The sequence below is a fragment of the Fundulus heteroclitus genome, chromosome 12, assembly GCF_011125445.2.
Source record: "Fundulus heteroclitus isolate FHET01 chromosome 12, MU-UCD_Fhet_4.1, whole genome shotgun sequence".
Lineage (NCBI taxonomy): Eukaryota > Metazoa > Chordata > Actinopteri > Cyprinodontiformes > Fundulidae > Fundulus > Fundulus heteroclitus.
Window position 1 is genome coordinate 30964728 of NC_046372.1, and position 15598 is coordinate 30980325.

The 15598-nt window shown below is 40.9% G+C and overlaps 2 protein-coding genes across 3 annotated transcripts; one reads left to right on the top strand and one right to left on the bottom strand.

Annotated features, from left to right (window-relative positions):
- Positions 1–790: 790 nt before the first annotated feature.
- Positions 791–5224, bottom strand: arsk (arylsulfatase family, member K). Of its 2 annotated transcripts, none has more exons than XM_012863246.3 (8): positions 4839–5224; positions 4505–4634; positions 4252–4411; positions 3867–4149; positions 3601–3772; positions 2364–2588; positions 2074–2289; positions 791–1966 (listed from the first exon to the last, which is right to left on the bottom strand). In XM_012863246.3, the coding sequence occupies exons 1-8, from the start codon at positions 4935–4937 to the stop codon at positions 1677–1679; spliced, it is 1575 nt and encodes a 524-aa protein (XP_012718700.2). In that variant the 5' UTR covers positions 4938–5224; the 3' UTR covers positions 791–1676. The 2 variants fall into 2 exon arrangements, with proteins under 2 accessions (XP_012718700.2, XP_036000325.1); XM_036144432.1 differs by having other exon boundaries at positions 4505–4609; positions 4839–4915.
- A 2017-nt stretch (positions 5225–7241) lies between these two features.
- Positions 7242–15269, top strand: arrdc3a (arrestin domain containing 3a). The gene is made up of 8 exons (XM_012863300.3): positions 7242–7765; positions 9870–9951; positions 10090–10237; positions 10414–10516; positions 10634–10890; positions 11376–11532; positions 12224–12366; positions 12473–15269. Exons 1-8 carry the CDS (start codon positions 7486–7488, stop codon positions 12539–12541), a joined length of 1239 nt encoding a protein of 412 aa, XP_012718754.1. The 5' UTR covers positions 7242–7485; the 3' UTR covers positions 12542–15269.
- Positions 15270–15598: the final 329 nt, after the last annotated feature.

Sequence of the window (15598 nt, forward strand, 5' to 3'; positions counted from 1 at the left end):
AAATAAAACGATTTCGCTTTATAAAATCAGCCCAACTGGAAACGGTTAGTCTCAAAGACATGAAGTAAATATCCAGGTTTAATTAACGTTCAGATAAAACTGACGGTTCTCTTTTACAACAAGAAAAGTGACATTTTTAAAACAGCAACAAATACAAAATAACATTACAACAGTCATGCCCCCTAAAAGTTAAAAAAAAATAACCATATAAATTAGGTAAAACTAAATTTAAAACGTGCATTCACTGTTCAAAATAAAAAGGGGGGAGAGAGAGAACAGTACAAAAAAACAACAACTAATGAGCAGTAAGAAGTTAAAGCAGCAATGGGCTCCAAGGGGAGGTGATCAGAAAGATTTGGTGGGTTTTCAATGTTGTCCAATGAAAGATTTAGCAGATAGAGATCTTGTTTAAAGATAAAGCATAATGGCTTACATCTGACACATCTATACGTATATAACATTTAAATATTGTATTGTTATTAATAAGAGCTTTTTGTGTTTGTTTGTTTTAAATTCATGTCCGTGTAACACGTTCTGGGAGGACAAGTCAATGTTCAGGATTTTGTGGTCAGGAGGTCATTGCATTAAGTGCATTAAGCACACTTAGTTTAATTCGCTCACATGACAACAGTTATATTGACCATCCATCCATTTTCCAACACGCTTATCCCTGTTGGGGTCGCGAGGGGTGCTGGTGCCTATCTGCAGCTGACAATGGGGGAGAGGCGGGGTACACACTGGACAGATCGCCAGTCCATCGCAGGGCAACACAGGGACAAAACCATTCCAGCACACACTCACACCTAAGGAGAATTTAGAGAGGCCACTCAACCTAACGGTCATGTTTTTGGACTGTGGGAGGAAACCTGAGTACCTGGAGACAACCCACGCATGGGGAGAACATGCAAACTCTATGCAGAAAAACCTAGGGCACCTTCTTGCTGCAAGGCACCAGCGCTACCCACTGCATCACTGTGCAGCCCAGTTATACTGACCATGCCGGAGAATTTGGCATTTAAACATTATTCATCTTGTTTAATAAATAAGTAGCAGGAAATAAAGTGCCTTGCGAAGGTATTCATCCTTCCAATTTTTATAAAAAATATCTTACATTTTTTAATTTTACAATTATTAATATGTTATATAATTTGCATGATCGAACAACACAAAGATGATTGTGAAATAGAAGAAAAAAAAAATATTGTAACAAAAAAAACCTGTATGCATATATGTGAAGGCCTGTTTTTACAAAATGAACAAAACCCAAGGCAACTATTTATATTTAAATATCACCATAACTAGTGAACAGTTATTAAAATCTCAATAAATAAAATTTTTAAAGCTCTCAAATCTTTTAAAAATGTGTTTTTAAGATCCTCAGTGAGATCTCAAGGGTCATCTGTGGCCAAAGCTCATTGATGATGGGGGTTCATTCTCCCTGACTGACCTTTGTGGTTGAGCTCGAATTGTTGACAAATTAACAACTGGTCATAGGAAGGTGTCAGAATACATGGGCTACATAGCCACAGACCACTCAGCATAACCACAAGGCCATAATTACGTTTGGTCGGTGTACATGAGAAATAAAATCAAACAATTACTCTTAGAAATGTATGAATAAAAGTACAAAAAGTTAAATAACGTACTATCGAGGCTTTAAAACGTTAGCTATCACTTCAGCCATTAGACGTTCTTGATGAGCCATGCAGCCATGTGTCAATTGCTTTCTCATTGGCTAGGATATCCTTTTGCCAGTCCACATGCCACCTGAGGTTAGCGATGACCTCCGTGTAGTTACTCCCCAGACTATCCCGCCACGCAGCAAACGCTTTCTTATTGTAGAGACGGACGGCTGAGGAGACTTTTGGATAATCCACGATGGTACGCAGCAGCTTGTCGAGTTGAGCCTGGACATCTGGGAATTTGAGAACCACATTGTGCAGCTCATCCTTGTCCACTGTGACATCTGCAAAATGAAAGGGTACAGAAGATGAATTTCATACTGGCACTCATGCCGTCTATCTGTAAAGATATTTATGAGAAGTGAAAAAGTTTCCATGGCCCAAGACTCACTGAAGAGTTGCGGGGGAACACTCAATCCATCGGCGTAGGCGATGTATTTCCAGTGTCCAACCCTAAGCATGTATGTAGAGGCATTGGCATTGCAGCCATGATATTCGCTCAACACCCACTCTGGGTGTTTGGTCTTGGAAAAATTCCTGGATTTGGATATCAATGGCAGGATGGAGTGCCCACTAAAATTGCCGACAGCCGAAACACCAGCAATTTCTGCAAAACAAAAACACGATCTAGTTCTAATCCTGAAATGTATATTTTCTATTATCTAACACCCCCCGGCTTACCAAGCACAGTAGGATAGAGATCAACCAACGACACAAGCTGGTGGACCTGCAGGCCGGACTTCACCCCGGGCCCCATGATGAGCAGCGGGACATGAGAACTGCCTTCAAACATTGACATCTTATAAAACTGCCGGTGCTCCATGGCTAGCTCCCCGTGGTCGGCGGTGAAGATCACAGCAGTGTTGTCCAGCAGGCCAGTCTCCCTCAGAGCTGAAATCACCTGACCTGAAGAGACAAAGAGGGGGAAAAAACATTAGGGCTGGCGGATAATTTTGTAACAATATATATATATCGATCGATAGACGTGTGGTTCGATAAAAAAAGGGGGGTCAATAAAAAGTTCAATAGAAGAACAGTTTTCCTTCTGTTTGCATTCTAGCCTATCATGTAGGTTAATACTACAGTCATTACATCCTCCCAAACAATCACAAACCAGACCCAGGAACGCTCCGTCACCAAGCTTCAAAGAGTTCAGAGAGCACATGTTCTTTTTTTTCTTTTTTAAGACTTACCGTTTGGTTAAAAGTTGGTTGCATAAAGGGTTGTGTTTGAATTCAGTGTTCTTTATTTAAACAATAGGTCACTAAGCAACAGCATAAAATGGCCAGGGCTGCACTTAAAATATATATTTTGAATAATTTCATAATTATCGATATTGATCAATACGATTTCTATTTTATCAATATGCTTTTTGTCCATATCATCCAGGCCTAAAGAACATGCTGTGGTGATCAGAATCTCTAAGCAGCAGCTGATGCACAGTAGAAGCCCACTGTTCCCCAAGGGGATGGGTTAAATGCAGAGAACAAATTTTGTTGTAATGTATGTTGCAATGACAATAAAGATGATTATTATTAGTTTTTGTTACATTTGAGCCATAATAATCAAAATTACAAGAAATAAAGGCTTGAAATATTTCACTCCATGCTAAATTTATAATATACTAGTTCCACTTTCTGAAATGATAAACAAAAAAATCTTGAACTTATTTATAATATTGTAATTATTTTAAATGTACCTTTACATGCTTTAATGAATAACTCTTGGATCAAATTTTCCTGTTAAATATGCTCGTAACAGTCTCTTAAAAGCACTACAACGAATCAGATATATAAATCGGCAATTCAGGCCTTGAAGAAAACAGGAAATTGTTATTGGTCAGGAAAAGTGTGATCGATGATTCTCCCCTCAAAACTGTATTCCACCAGCTTCTAGCAAGGTCTCACTCTCAACTAACCCAGCATGGCGTCTGCCTCCGCACACATGGCATAGTAGAAAGTCCGGATGTGTTTAATTTCCTCCTCAGTGAACTCGCTGCTGCAGTTCTTGGTGAAGGTGGAGTAGAGGTCTACAGGGTGCATGGCAGCCATAGGCAACCATTTAGGAATAGAGACATGCTCAGAAGACACCTGTTAATGTCGAAAAGAGAACAATTTGGTAAAGCGTGCAAAATATTTAGGGCTGAGGGCTGTAAAAAAATTGATAACAGGAAAAAAAAGGTGCCTTTTTGAGCCAGTATGGTGAACTGCGGAAGGTGGATCCTCCAGCCGTAGGCCCCAGAGATTCAGTTTTATAGGGATGAGGCAGATTGAGGCCAAGATAAAGAGCAAAAGGCTCGTTTGAAAGCGCTGCTGTTTGGCGGATCCACTGAGTGGCTTTATCTGTGTTTTCCCAGTCTATTTCCATGATCCTTATGGTTGACATGTTGCCAACAAGTTGAGACACAGGCCGGCCTTCCTGGCGAAGGAGGAACTGAACATCCCGTGTCCAAGCCTCGACGCGATTACTGCAGTACATGCATAGAAAAAAAGAACAGCAACCATGATACATTTTCCTGAGAGTCAGGGTTAGCCTCACAGACAGGCTTACCATCTCTGAAAGCACCCACCTGACCGAGTGGCTCCCTGAGGTATAATCCAGCTTGCCCAGCATCTTTGTGCGATAGCCGTTCCTCTCCAGCAGATCCATCCATGTGGTTGAGTTTGCATCCAAGCACTTGTAGTTGTTCCACGACTGAGTGAGGTGAACAAACTGACCGCTCCACATTGCTGTGGAAAAAAAGGTCAGGAAATGAAGTCAGATATGTACTTTTCTTGTAGGAACACATTTTCAAGGGATTTTTTTTTTTTCACCAAAGCTACCTGCTCTTGAGGGGCAGCAGATGGGTGAGTTTGTGTAAGCGTTAAGGAATGTGGAGCCCAGCTCGCTGAGGTAATTTATGTATGGGAGCTGCACAACTTTGCTGCCTGTATCGAAGGATAATCGGCCATCCTTAAATACACACACACACACACACACACACACACACACACACACACACACACACACACACACACACACACACACACACACGAATACAAAGTTTTAAAGGAAAAAAACCTTTTCAGATATAAAAACAGAATGTCAGTGTTTTATATGCCGAGCAGAAATATTATAATTTCATACAATAAATGTGTGTGAATAAATCCTACTTACAAATGCATCACTCATCACCATAACAATGTTTGGTCTGGCAACATTTCGGCCACTTCCACCATAGTTTTGGATGAAGAAAAGCAAAGCCAACAAAAGCATATTTACAACTTCTATCAAAATCCTATAAAACACTCAATTTTCTTTGGTGAAACAAAACATTCAGCAAAAACTATTTAATTTAATCCGTATAGCGGTGCAAACGCCTTCCTTGTGGACCCAGACAAGCGAGGGGAAGCACAGCCGGGTGAAACTGTCAAAATAAGAGTGTTTTTTTTTAAGTGAACTTTTTCTGGAGCGCTACTTGAATGTAAAAACAATGTGAAATGAAAGGAAAAAATATATATCATCTAAACACCAATCATCGCCTTCATCATTAAAAATAACCAGCGCAAGCCAATTCAATCAAACCTTTTTTTTACGCAATACCAAAAGGAGACGCTAGAGGGCAGTGTTTATCTACGTATTAAAACCTTCCACAGTGTTGCTGAGCAGCCTCTGCAGTGTCAAAGCCATCACCAGTGTGTTTTGTTGCATTACTTTTAAAATGTGTCTGTTAGTATGATTGTGAGCAATTTCATACTCAATTATGATATGAAACTACTAAATGAAACAGTAACACGTGAATTCATGGAAGTGTGATCCTTCAAGTTGGAATAGGTAGCATCAAATCTGATTCTTAATGTGTTTTGATAAAATATATATATATATATATATATATATATATATATATATATATATATATATATATATATATATATATATATATATATATATATATAAAGAGGCAAGGTTTTTCCATAGTAACTGTCATACCCACAAGACACAATAATAGTCAAAACTGCTAATTTTTACAATGAGTGGCGATGGCTTTAGATGACATTGCTCCCTACCCAGGGGGCTCTCGTGTCATTGAGCGGCACAAACAGATAAAACAAAAAAACTTACTTGTCCACTGGAAGGGGACTGGATGTGGCTTGTGTCATTCCCAGTGTAAACATAGCAAGAAAATATGGCCTTGGACCAGAGCTGAGCACTGATGCTGAAGAAGGCATCTCAGTCATAGCTTCTGACTTAGTAATAAACTAAAGATTATTATGCTGGTTTTCAGTTACTGTGATTACTTCATCTTCAGTTTAAAGCAATTTAACAAACTTGGATCAGATTATCCTGCCCTGAACTTAAACATTTCTTAAAACATAATTTGAGTTTTGTAAAAGGAAGAAAAAAAAACTCGGCTCTGGAATTGCGTTGCAATTGACAAAAAATAGATCCTGGTCAAACCTGTCCTATAATATAAGCAACTCTAAATTTGTTTAATATAAAGCGTGGAAAACGTGTGGTTCAAGATCCTCCACTGAGGATGAGTGTTACTTCCACTGAGATTCACAATCAGAAATGAAAACATTCATGTGACATCATTACTTCTCTGAGGAAAAGCAGGAGCTTTGGCTTCTGCGGGATTCAACAGGTGGTCCTGCAGCTCACGCCAGAAACACCGGTGGCCACGGGGTGGCGTTTTGAGCCCCTGGAGTTGTTTTTCTGGAAAACAGCTCAACACAATAGGAGCAGTACGTGCAAAGAAGACTACTTCATATCCATCTATTCTAAAGGAATAGAGCCGACATTTAAAAATGACGTGCCTCCAGCTTCTTAAATCCTGGATCTGTATTCATTCCAACAATGTTGCATGAGTTTCCCTGCTGGCATCCTGCACAATTGCATGATGCACTGTTGATTTAGGAGTGCTGGGATAGACAGATATATGTGAAAACCATCGCGTTAAAGTGAACACACAGAGCTGTAGTCTTGCACATATAGATCCCGAGAAGCAGGTGATGATGGCTATTTTTGAAGCTTATCCAATGGACAGCTTTATGAAATGCTGAACGCATCGTATCCTTACATTGTACTGATGCTATTATACTAGTATGCCTGCCATTGTATGGCAAACGTCCACCCTGTAAGAATGTTAGAGAATCATACAAAGCACGGTGCTGCATTATATGCCGAGTCCAGTCGGAAGAAGCAGAATGTCACCATATTCTTTCTCAGAGAAAGGATTACACATTGCACAATGTTCCTTCTGGCTGCAAACATAAGCACATTTAAAAACACATTTTATTGACTGACTCATATCCGCTTATACGATTGATTTGTAAAGCCTCTTCCTTGAAATTATGGCAATCAACGCGTTTTTTATTTGTTTGGTTTGTTATCGAGCGTTTCGGGTGTTTAACCATACTTGTTTTTCTGAATGTGAGAGCCGTGCCACACTGACTCTTCTGCAGCTTGCCTTGTTCCAGAAGGCAGCAGCAAGGAGGGAGGGAGGGGGAGCAGAGCTCGGCGCATGCGCAGAAGGTTGTTTTTCCACCCAGCCTGTCGCTTAAAATGAGCTGAGCTTCGGGGGTTTCCTTGTCTGTGACTGGAGACCGTCAAGGAAGGCAGGCCGATGATAACAGCATCCACTGCTGTTAGTCAGCCTTCACAAAGCTCAATGAACTGCTCAAAAAGAGGCCACTGATCGTGCCTGCTGCTTTTTGCAGGGCAGAGATACTGATCAGTGTCTGCAATCTGCAACCACCTTTTTTTTAATGAGATTTTTCTCATAGACTTTCTCTGTTTGAGAGCTCGAGGTCTCTTTTCCACCATGGTGCTAGGAAAGGTGAAGAGCTTCATCGTAAGCTACGACTGTTTCAATGACAGCAACGTCCCCGTGTTCTCCAGCGGGGACTGCGTCTCAGGGAGGGTGATCATCGAAGTCACCGGGGAAATCCGCGTCAAGTCTCTGAAGATCCACGCGAAGGGGTTCGCAAAAGTTCGCTGGACCGAGTCGAGAAACGCCGGATCCAACACTGCCTACACCCAGAACTACACGGAAGAAGTGGAATACCTAAATCACAAGGACATTTTAATTGGACACGAAAGAGGTAAGTTTCAGTTGGCGTTTCCGGATAAAGTTTGGGGTTAGAAACAGTCGCGCTCTTCTCGCTTGTTTTTTTTTTTTTTTTTTTTTGGGGACCTCGGGCAACAGAATTTAAATGAACTAATTACCCGAAAGACTGTAATTTTGTAGCGTCCATCGTCTACAGTTAGACATACTTTAGTCTTTTTACGCTCTGACATTGTCTCCTTCCTCCCTTGCCTGTTTGTAGTCAAGGTGTCAGAATGAATGACAGCTTGAGCATCTGTCTTTGTTTGATACCTTTCTAATGTAAATGCGAAAAAAAATAGGATATCAGCCACAGTGGAACACATTGGCATCTTAACATGATAAATGTTAGGTTTTTATTTATAATATTTCGTCGGTTAACATCCTCGGAAGTTTCCCCCTATTGTTCAAAGCGGTTCAATCCTGTTCAGAAAACTGGATTGAGAATGGGCGGGGCAAGGGCTCAGTCCCCTCCCTTGCTCGCTCGTGATTGGTGGAGAGGCTGATGTGTGGTCGATGACATCATGGTTTTTGCAGAGTGACAGACGACTCAGCAACTTTTTTTTTGTTAGTGAGGAAAACACCTGCAGAACGTCACCCGTGCGGTTGCGTTTTCACCTAACTTCTCCGGGATTTTACGTATAGCATATTTCTTTACATTGTCTATTTTATTTAATTACACTTTATGTCTTTTTTATGCTTTGTAGATAATTTAAATGTCTGAAGCAGTCCCAAGTGGCTTTAGCCAGCGGAGAGTAATCCACGAAAGTAAAGCTTAGAATGAATTAAAAGCATCTTAAAGGCGTTCCGTGTAAAAATAAAAGTGGTTAAAATGACAGAACGGTGTAGCTAATGGCTGGTAGTTGTGGGTTGTAGGTTGCGGTAGCGGAGACTGCAGCGCCGCGCAGAGAATAAAGCCCTGCGCTGCTGTTGAGAAGCTGCTCGCACCGGTTTAGGCCGGTCTCCTCCTGTTGGAGGCTGCCGTTTGACTGACAGATCCGCACTTGTTTACCACACTGCTGCTGCTAGGGGGGGATGTGCTGAGCTGGCAGATACAGCTAGCTTTCTACCCTTTTAAAAAAATAAAATAATTATTTGTATTAAAAGTTGCGCTTTTACCCGGTTATGAAAACCTTTTGTTGGCGTTTTCTTCTTTTTAAAATGAGTAAAAAAAAACAAAAAAACAGGTAAGCAAACTGCTTTCTGGTTGTATTATATTGTACATCCAAAGAGACAAACAATACATTTTTAAACATCCAGTGACATTTATGTTGATTTGCATTGACGTGACAACCTTTTTTATTTATTTTTTATTTACAAAAACCTGCACTTACAATAGAAATGTAGCTGGATAGTAAAATATGTATTTCTGCAGCCTGTGTTCACAAATTAAAATGTTATTTTTTTGTGTGGATTTGGGTCATGGCATTAAGAGCCATGATAAAAAGAAATCTGATCACCTGCCATTAGTAAATATTGACAAGCACGTTTTGACAGTTTTGGCATAGTTTCCATTGTAAGATTCGACCTAAAATGATCCGAGCCGGACTTTATGGCTCCGGTGACACTTCTAATTAGGGAGTCGTTCCTCCTGTTGTTTTATGATTTTTTCTAAACATAACCCAATATAAAATCAGACTGGCACAACAAGCGGTTGCAACTTCAATGATCCGTACTCAAACGTCCAGGATGTATGAAGATAAAATGAAAACTGAGCCAGGAAAAAGTAGGGATCTTTGAAATAAAAAATCCGTAGAGCCCTTTTAATTATATCTGTGCTATGTTGCTCTTCATTCGTACAAAAAAAAATCACTATTATACACAATCAGCCTTCTCTCCAATCAGCCAGCTCGTTTAGTCTCCTTTTTTATATCTTTGCTGTTTCTCAATACATTATTTTTTTTTAAAGACAGATTTAATTATAAAATACGTTTATTCTCTTTTTGTCTCCCCCACCCTGTGTTTTTTTTTTTCTTCTTTTTTTTTTTTTTTCTTTTCTTTTTTTTTTTTTTTTTTTGATATGACTTTCAGATGCCTTCGTAGAGCATTTTGTCCAGGTATGGTATACATGTGTTTGGAATATTGTCCTCCTTGTTTTTCAGACGATGACAACTCGGAGGAAGGACTCACCACCATCCATGCAGGAAGGCATGAGTACGCGTTCAGCCTCGAGCTTCCACAGACGTAAGTGGTCCAGTATCGCATGCGGCCCAGTGATGATGATGTGTTGGTTTGGACCGTTCTTAGCTGAATGTTTGCTTTTGGTGGTTATCACATCTTTTTTTTTTCTTCCTCTCTGTTTTTCTTGGCTCTCTCCTGCAGACCTCTGGCTACCTCTTTCGAAGGAAAGCATGGCAGTGTGCGCTACTGGGTAAAGGCAGAGCTGCACAGGCCATGGCTCCTGCCAATGAAGACCAAGAAGGAATTTACAGTCTTTGAGCACATTGACATCAACACTCCATTATTGTTGGTAGGTTCCTCTGAAATGACCCAGAGTTATTTTCACAAAGCAGAATATAATTTAAAATGAGTGCTTTTTTTAAAATTTCTTAATTATACAACAAAGTTACGATGCATTTTAATGCTTGTGGAGCCAAAAAACTGAGAACAAAGTATAAACAATGTGTTTTTTTCCCCCCCTTTCAGTCACCACAGGCTGGCACTGCAGACAAGACACTTTGCTGTTGGTTCTGCACCTCAGGTCCTATTTCCCTAAGTGCCAAAATTGAAAGGAAGGGATACACCCCAGGTGAGCATAGCATGGTATTAATGTATTTACGCCCTGATTACACACAAATCTACTTTTATGCTTGGAGGAAAACCAACTTAACTCCCTCCTCTCTTGTTTTTTTTTTTTATCACATAGGAGAGTCGATTCAAATCTTCGCAGAGATTGAGAACTGCTCGTCCCGCATGGTGGTGCCAAAGGCGGCCATCTACCAGACCCAGACCTTCTATGCCAAAGGGAAGATGAAGGAGGTCAAGCAGCTGGTCGCCAACCTGCGGGGAGAGTCTCTGTCCTCCGGCAAAACGGAGACCTGGAACGGCAAGATGCTGAAGATTCCCCCCGTCTCGCCCTCCATCCTGGACTGCAGCATCATCCGAGTGGAGTACTCTCTCATGGTGAGCGCAGGCAGGCACTCTGGCGCACCTCTTCCTGAACGGCAGCTCAAATGAGCAGAAAGGACAGGCCTCGCAAACACAAGGGGTCTCTGCTTACGTAACGTTAATCTCGTCGCCGCCTATTTTCAGAACCGTTGTCAGTGCGGGATCAATATTTCCTAGTAGGACGGTATTTGTCCAGATTGCAATAGCCAGCTCTGAGCCTTGGACCGTACCGGGGCGTTATCTCTACATGGCACTAAGAGCATTAGCCCAGAAAAACTGGTAGCAGCACCTGGTCCTCAGGGTGCTTATGAGCTCGTTGCCCTTCTAGCAGTCATCACGCCAGCTTAAGCAGCTGATCGGCAGACACTGACCCATATCTAAAATCTCATGGCAAGGCATCGCCTGTCCTATAGCTTAGGTCCATCCTTAAAACAAAAAAAAAGACAGAATGGATTTGTTTATTTTACCTTTGATCGTTCTAAATTTCTGTTGTGTTTCAGGTATACGTGGACATCCCGGGGGCGATAAACCTGTCTCTGAACCTGCCCCTGGTCATTGGAACCATTCCCCTCCATCCGTTCGGCTCCCGCACCTCAAGTGTCAGCAGCCAGTGCAGCATGAGCTGGCTGAGCATGGGTCTGCCAGAGAGGCCTGAAGGTAGGTCCTCTGTTGTTGATGTGATTGAATTGCACATATCCAGGGTTCCTGCGGATCCTTAAAAAGTCTTAAAAGGCATTGAATTCTGTAATATAAAACTAAGGCCTTAATTGGCATTAAAATGTCTTAAATCAGTCTTTCTTAGGTCTTAAAATTGTTACTAGGTCATAAATAGGATTTTATTTTTGTAATCCTTACCAAACAGTAAAATAATTTATATAATTATATATTTTTTTTAATTTACCGAACGGCTCAATGTAACCATTATTGGTTCCGTCCCGATAGCGGAACCAATAAAAACTGTTGCGGCCGGACCATAGCTGGGAAAAAGAGTTGGCACTGATTTATAGTTTATTTTAGTAGGGAACAAAACAAAGTTTGTGCATTCAGTTCAGTAGTTGTTAAAAATATATCTGTAATTTGTGTGTTTTTTTTTTTAGCTTTCTTCCTATATGGAATGTTTTTCAAAATCTTTAACATGTCTACTGAGCCAGAAAGTAATGGTTTATGTTAAAATAAACATTTGGGTAAAGTTGTCACAACCAGGTTTATCTTGTTTATCGTGAAGTTGGTCTTAACTTTTTATTTCAAGTGGCATTAAAAAGTCTTCAATTTAACTTGCCTTGTGCTGTAGGAACACTGATATCTGCGTTATTTTCAAAATGCTAATCCCTTATTTTTTCCCTTGCAGCTCCTCCAAACTATGCAGAAATCGTGACGGACGAGCAGAGGCAAGGCCGTCTGTACGCCTCCGTGGTCCGAGAGGAGCTGGACGGTCCTCTTTTGGCCTACATCCACGAGTTCCGCTTCCAACCCCCTCCTCTATACTCTGAGGTAAGGAGCGAACATCTTGATCGTTCACACGTGATCGTTCATCCCTTCTCTTTAAATAATCCCGTGTTTTTTTTTTTCCTTCTCTTGTGTTCTCTCCGGTCACCAGATCGATCCCAATCCAGACCACTCCAGCTGTGCAGAGGAGCGCAGGCTCGACGCCTGTCCGTCACGCTGAGCGTTCCTTTAAATGAACCCCCCCGAGTGAGTCGGGGGCAGCTAAAGGAACCTGCTTGAAAGGCCGAGCTTTGAACATTTTCTCAGATGACAGCACTGACACTGTTGAGTTCTCGATGAGGGGAAAAGAAAAAAAAAAACAAAACCCTGTGAGATCTGATCTACAAGGACTTTGCCTGACGTTGAGCTGGACGGGGGCGAACGTGTTCCGCCTCGCCGAACGCGCCCGAGAGAGGAAAAAGACGTCTCCAGTGTGGGCTTTCACCATCTTCCTGAGGAATATTCAGCCCGCGTGGAGGCCAGCAGCGGAGCCCTGGTGAGGACGTTGAAGAGAAGGCATCACCAAGGCTCAGCCTGCCGTGCTCCTCTTCAGCCTCCATTCTTCTGTATTTTTTGTGGCACATTAAGGACATGGCTCCTCCCACAAATGGGGGGGGGGGGGAAACCACCCATGTCCAGACTTCAGCAGAATCACCTTGAAACATGGGATGATGGAAGGACGGGAGCGATTGTTTTTGCTAACCATTATAGTCTGTATGAGTTGAAGCTTGCAGCGACGGTTAAAAACAGAGCAAAGACTGATTCCTTTTGCCTCACGTGGGGATTTTTTGTTTTGCACATTTTCTTCTTTACTTGAGTTAGGTGGCTCTGTTTTTTTTGAGATTTTTTTTTTTTTTTTTTTTTGGTTCTTTTTACACAAATCACTAATAGTTTGCATTCAGTTTTTCAAAAGACCAGACCGAGAATAGCAGACCGCAGGCTTAACTTTGGAGACTATCATCTGCAAAACGTTTGACTTTAAAAAAAAAAAAAAAAAAACAACAAAAAAAGACTGAAAAGTATGAAATGCACTGAACTCATTTTGGGCAGAGACTTTTTTTTTTTTTTTTTTTTGTCTTTTTCTTCAGTTTTCTCAGTACACAGGGACGACTTGGTTACCTGCAGTTTTGTTTTCCCCTCTAACTGCAGGCGGACCCGCGTCTGGCTTCCCTCCTTTTGTGTTGCCTAGCTGTTATTCTCTCTCCGTACTTTGAATCTGCTCACAGCCTTTTCTGGGGCATTTTTTTTTTTTTGTTTTGTTTTGTCCCAAGGTTGCTCCAGATCTGGACTATAGTGTGCTTGCAGTCCTGCTCTTGCCACTCAAAATGTAGCTGACAAGATAAGTATACATTATAGAGGGACTCAGCCCTAACTGCCTGCAGCCCTTAGAGTCCTTGTGCCAGAGTAAGTCTGGCTTGCATTATTGCCCAAAAAGCACTGTCTCAGGTGGGGTTGTTGTTTTTTTTTTTTTTCATTGCCAAGCAGTTGAAATGGTGGATTTTTTTTTTCAATGTACTGTCAAAATTATTTGGTTATTTTTTTTTTTAACTACCAAAATGAGAGAACAGACTTGCAGACAAGCAAGGCAGCTTTTTGAGATGAATCACATTCCCTTTTTGTCCTGCTGCACTTGCTTACTGCATCCCAACTCACTGTTTTTTTTTTTTTATTAATTTTTTTTTTTTTTTTTTTTTTTTTTTTTTTTACCAGACCGGTGAAGCCAGAATGCGAAAATAAAAATAAATAAATAGAGGAATGTCTGCTTCTGTGTCGAAGAAGCAAACCCAGCACCGATATGAAGCTGGGAACTGTGCTGAACCTCTTGCTCAGGCTGGTCAGAACAAGTAGTAGTAGAAAAAATGAGTAATACATTGGTTTTCTAACTCATTTAATATATTAGACCACTTGTAACAGAGGTTTGGCACGGTCATAAAAAAAAAAGAAGACAAAGCGGCACTTTTTTTTTATATAGAAATACAATAAAAAGATGCATTCAGTGGTGAAGGTCTGGTTAAAAACAAGTAGGTACTAACCATAGAGGGGCTTTCAGTAAGACAGTGTGGCTTGGGATGTTAAAGCATTATTCACTGTTAGAAACTTTATAACGTTTACATTGTTTTATTATTATTTTTCCTCCTTGGAACCTAGCTAACACTAGTTTGCGCGTGCACGCTCTTACAGGCCGCGCTGCCGGCGACCCCAACAGAGCGCGTGTGACGGCGATGGACAAACTGCAGAATGTTAAAGTGATCTTATCTTAGTGGCCTTGTTGCAGAAAATAAAAGAGCTGAGCGCGAGCTCGCCGTCTCGTTCAGCGTCTGTTCTAACCGATGTCCTCGTTCGTGTTCGTCCACGCCTGTGTTCTTTGAACTTTTTTGACGTTTTATTCAGAAGGGCCGAAAAAGGGAAGAGGGGGAGAAAAAAAGATTTGTTAAAGAAATCTCCACTGATGAAGAATGGCGACTATTATCTGTGTTCCTCTGTTTTTGTGGGCATTTGTACAGGTTGTATTTCTAGCAACCTTTTATTAAGTCTCCTGTCCCCCCACCCCAAAAACCCGATCTGTGGGTGGCAGCTGTTGATCAGCGCCCCACCCAGCACCCCCCACCCTCTCTCCCTGAGAAACATTTAGAGAACTCGGGGTTGTAGACTAAACAATTCCTTGGTTGTAAACTTGTCTAAACGCAGTTTGCAGTTCTTTGTTTGGTTTTTATCTTCGGGAAACTATGCGGTAAAGAATAAGCTTTCTTTTTTTTTTTTTTTGTTTTTTTTTTTGTTTGTTTCAGGTTTGGTCAGTACCATAGTCCATTTGCTTGGGCTTCAGAAGTAGTCCAGTGTCAAAACTAAGCTAAACTCCTGACCTAGTAATAAAGGCAGGAACTGAAATGTTCAGAGATTTTTTTTTTTTTTTAACAAAAACTTAGGTGAAGGGGTCTGAAACATTTTAGAAACGAAGTGCAATATTACTCACTGAATTTTATTCGTTTGTAAGTTTTTATCTTACTGTTTTTTGTCTATTCGTTATGACGATGTATAGTTATTCCATGAATATACTATGTTCTGAATGATTTAACCTTTTGTCTTGTTCTTCCTTTTGATTTAAATAAAACTTTATTTGAAACTGAAAGAAACTGAAGTGCATTATTTGATAATTACGTAAAGATAGAAGTCCTGCACACTTATCCAATAAATGTATGGAGATTACAATGTTTCTGCTTTAACTATGCAGCAGCTGGTT

What these genes read in the sequence shown, in the direction of transcription:
- arsk (XM_012863246.3), bottom strand. Translation starts at nt 4,937, where the DNA reads ATGCTTTTGTTGGCTTTGCTTTTCTTCATCCAAAACTATGGTGGAAGT. An exon ending in CTGCTGCCCCTCAAGAGCAG is followed by an intron (nt 4,412 to 4,504) that starts GTAGCTTTGGTG and finishes TTTTTTCCACAG; the next exon opens with CAATGTGGAGCGGTCAGTTT. An exon ending in GGAGGCAGACGCCATGCTGG is followed by an intron (nt 2,589 to 3,600) that starts GTTAGTTGAGAG and finishes TTGTCTCTTCAG; the next exon opens with GTCAGGTGATTTCAGCTCTG.
- arrdc3a (XM_012863300.3), top strand. Translation starts at nt 7,486, where the DNA reads ATGGTGCTAGGAAAGGTGAAGAGCTTCATCGTAAGCTACGACTGTTTC. An exon ending in TCAACACTCCATTATTGTTG is followed by an intron (nt 10,238 to 10,413) that starts GTAGGTTCCTCT and finishes CCCCCCTTTCAG; the next exon opens with TCACCACAGGCTGGCACTGC. An exon ending in CCCCTCCTCTATACTCTGAG is followed by an intron (nt 12,367 to 12,472) that starts GTAAGGAGCGAA and finishes TCCGGTCACCAG; the next exon opens with ATCGATCCCAATCCAGACCA.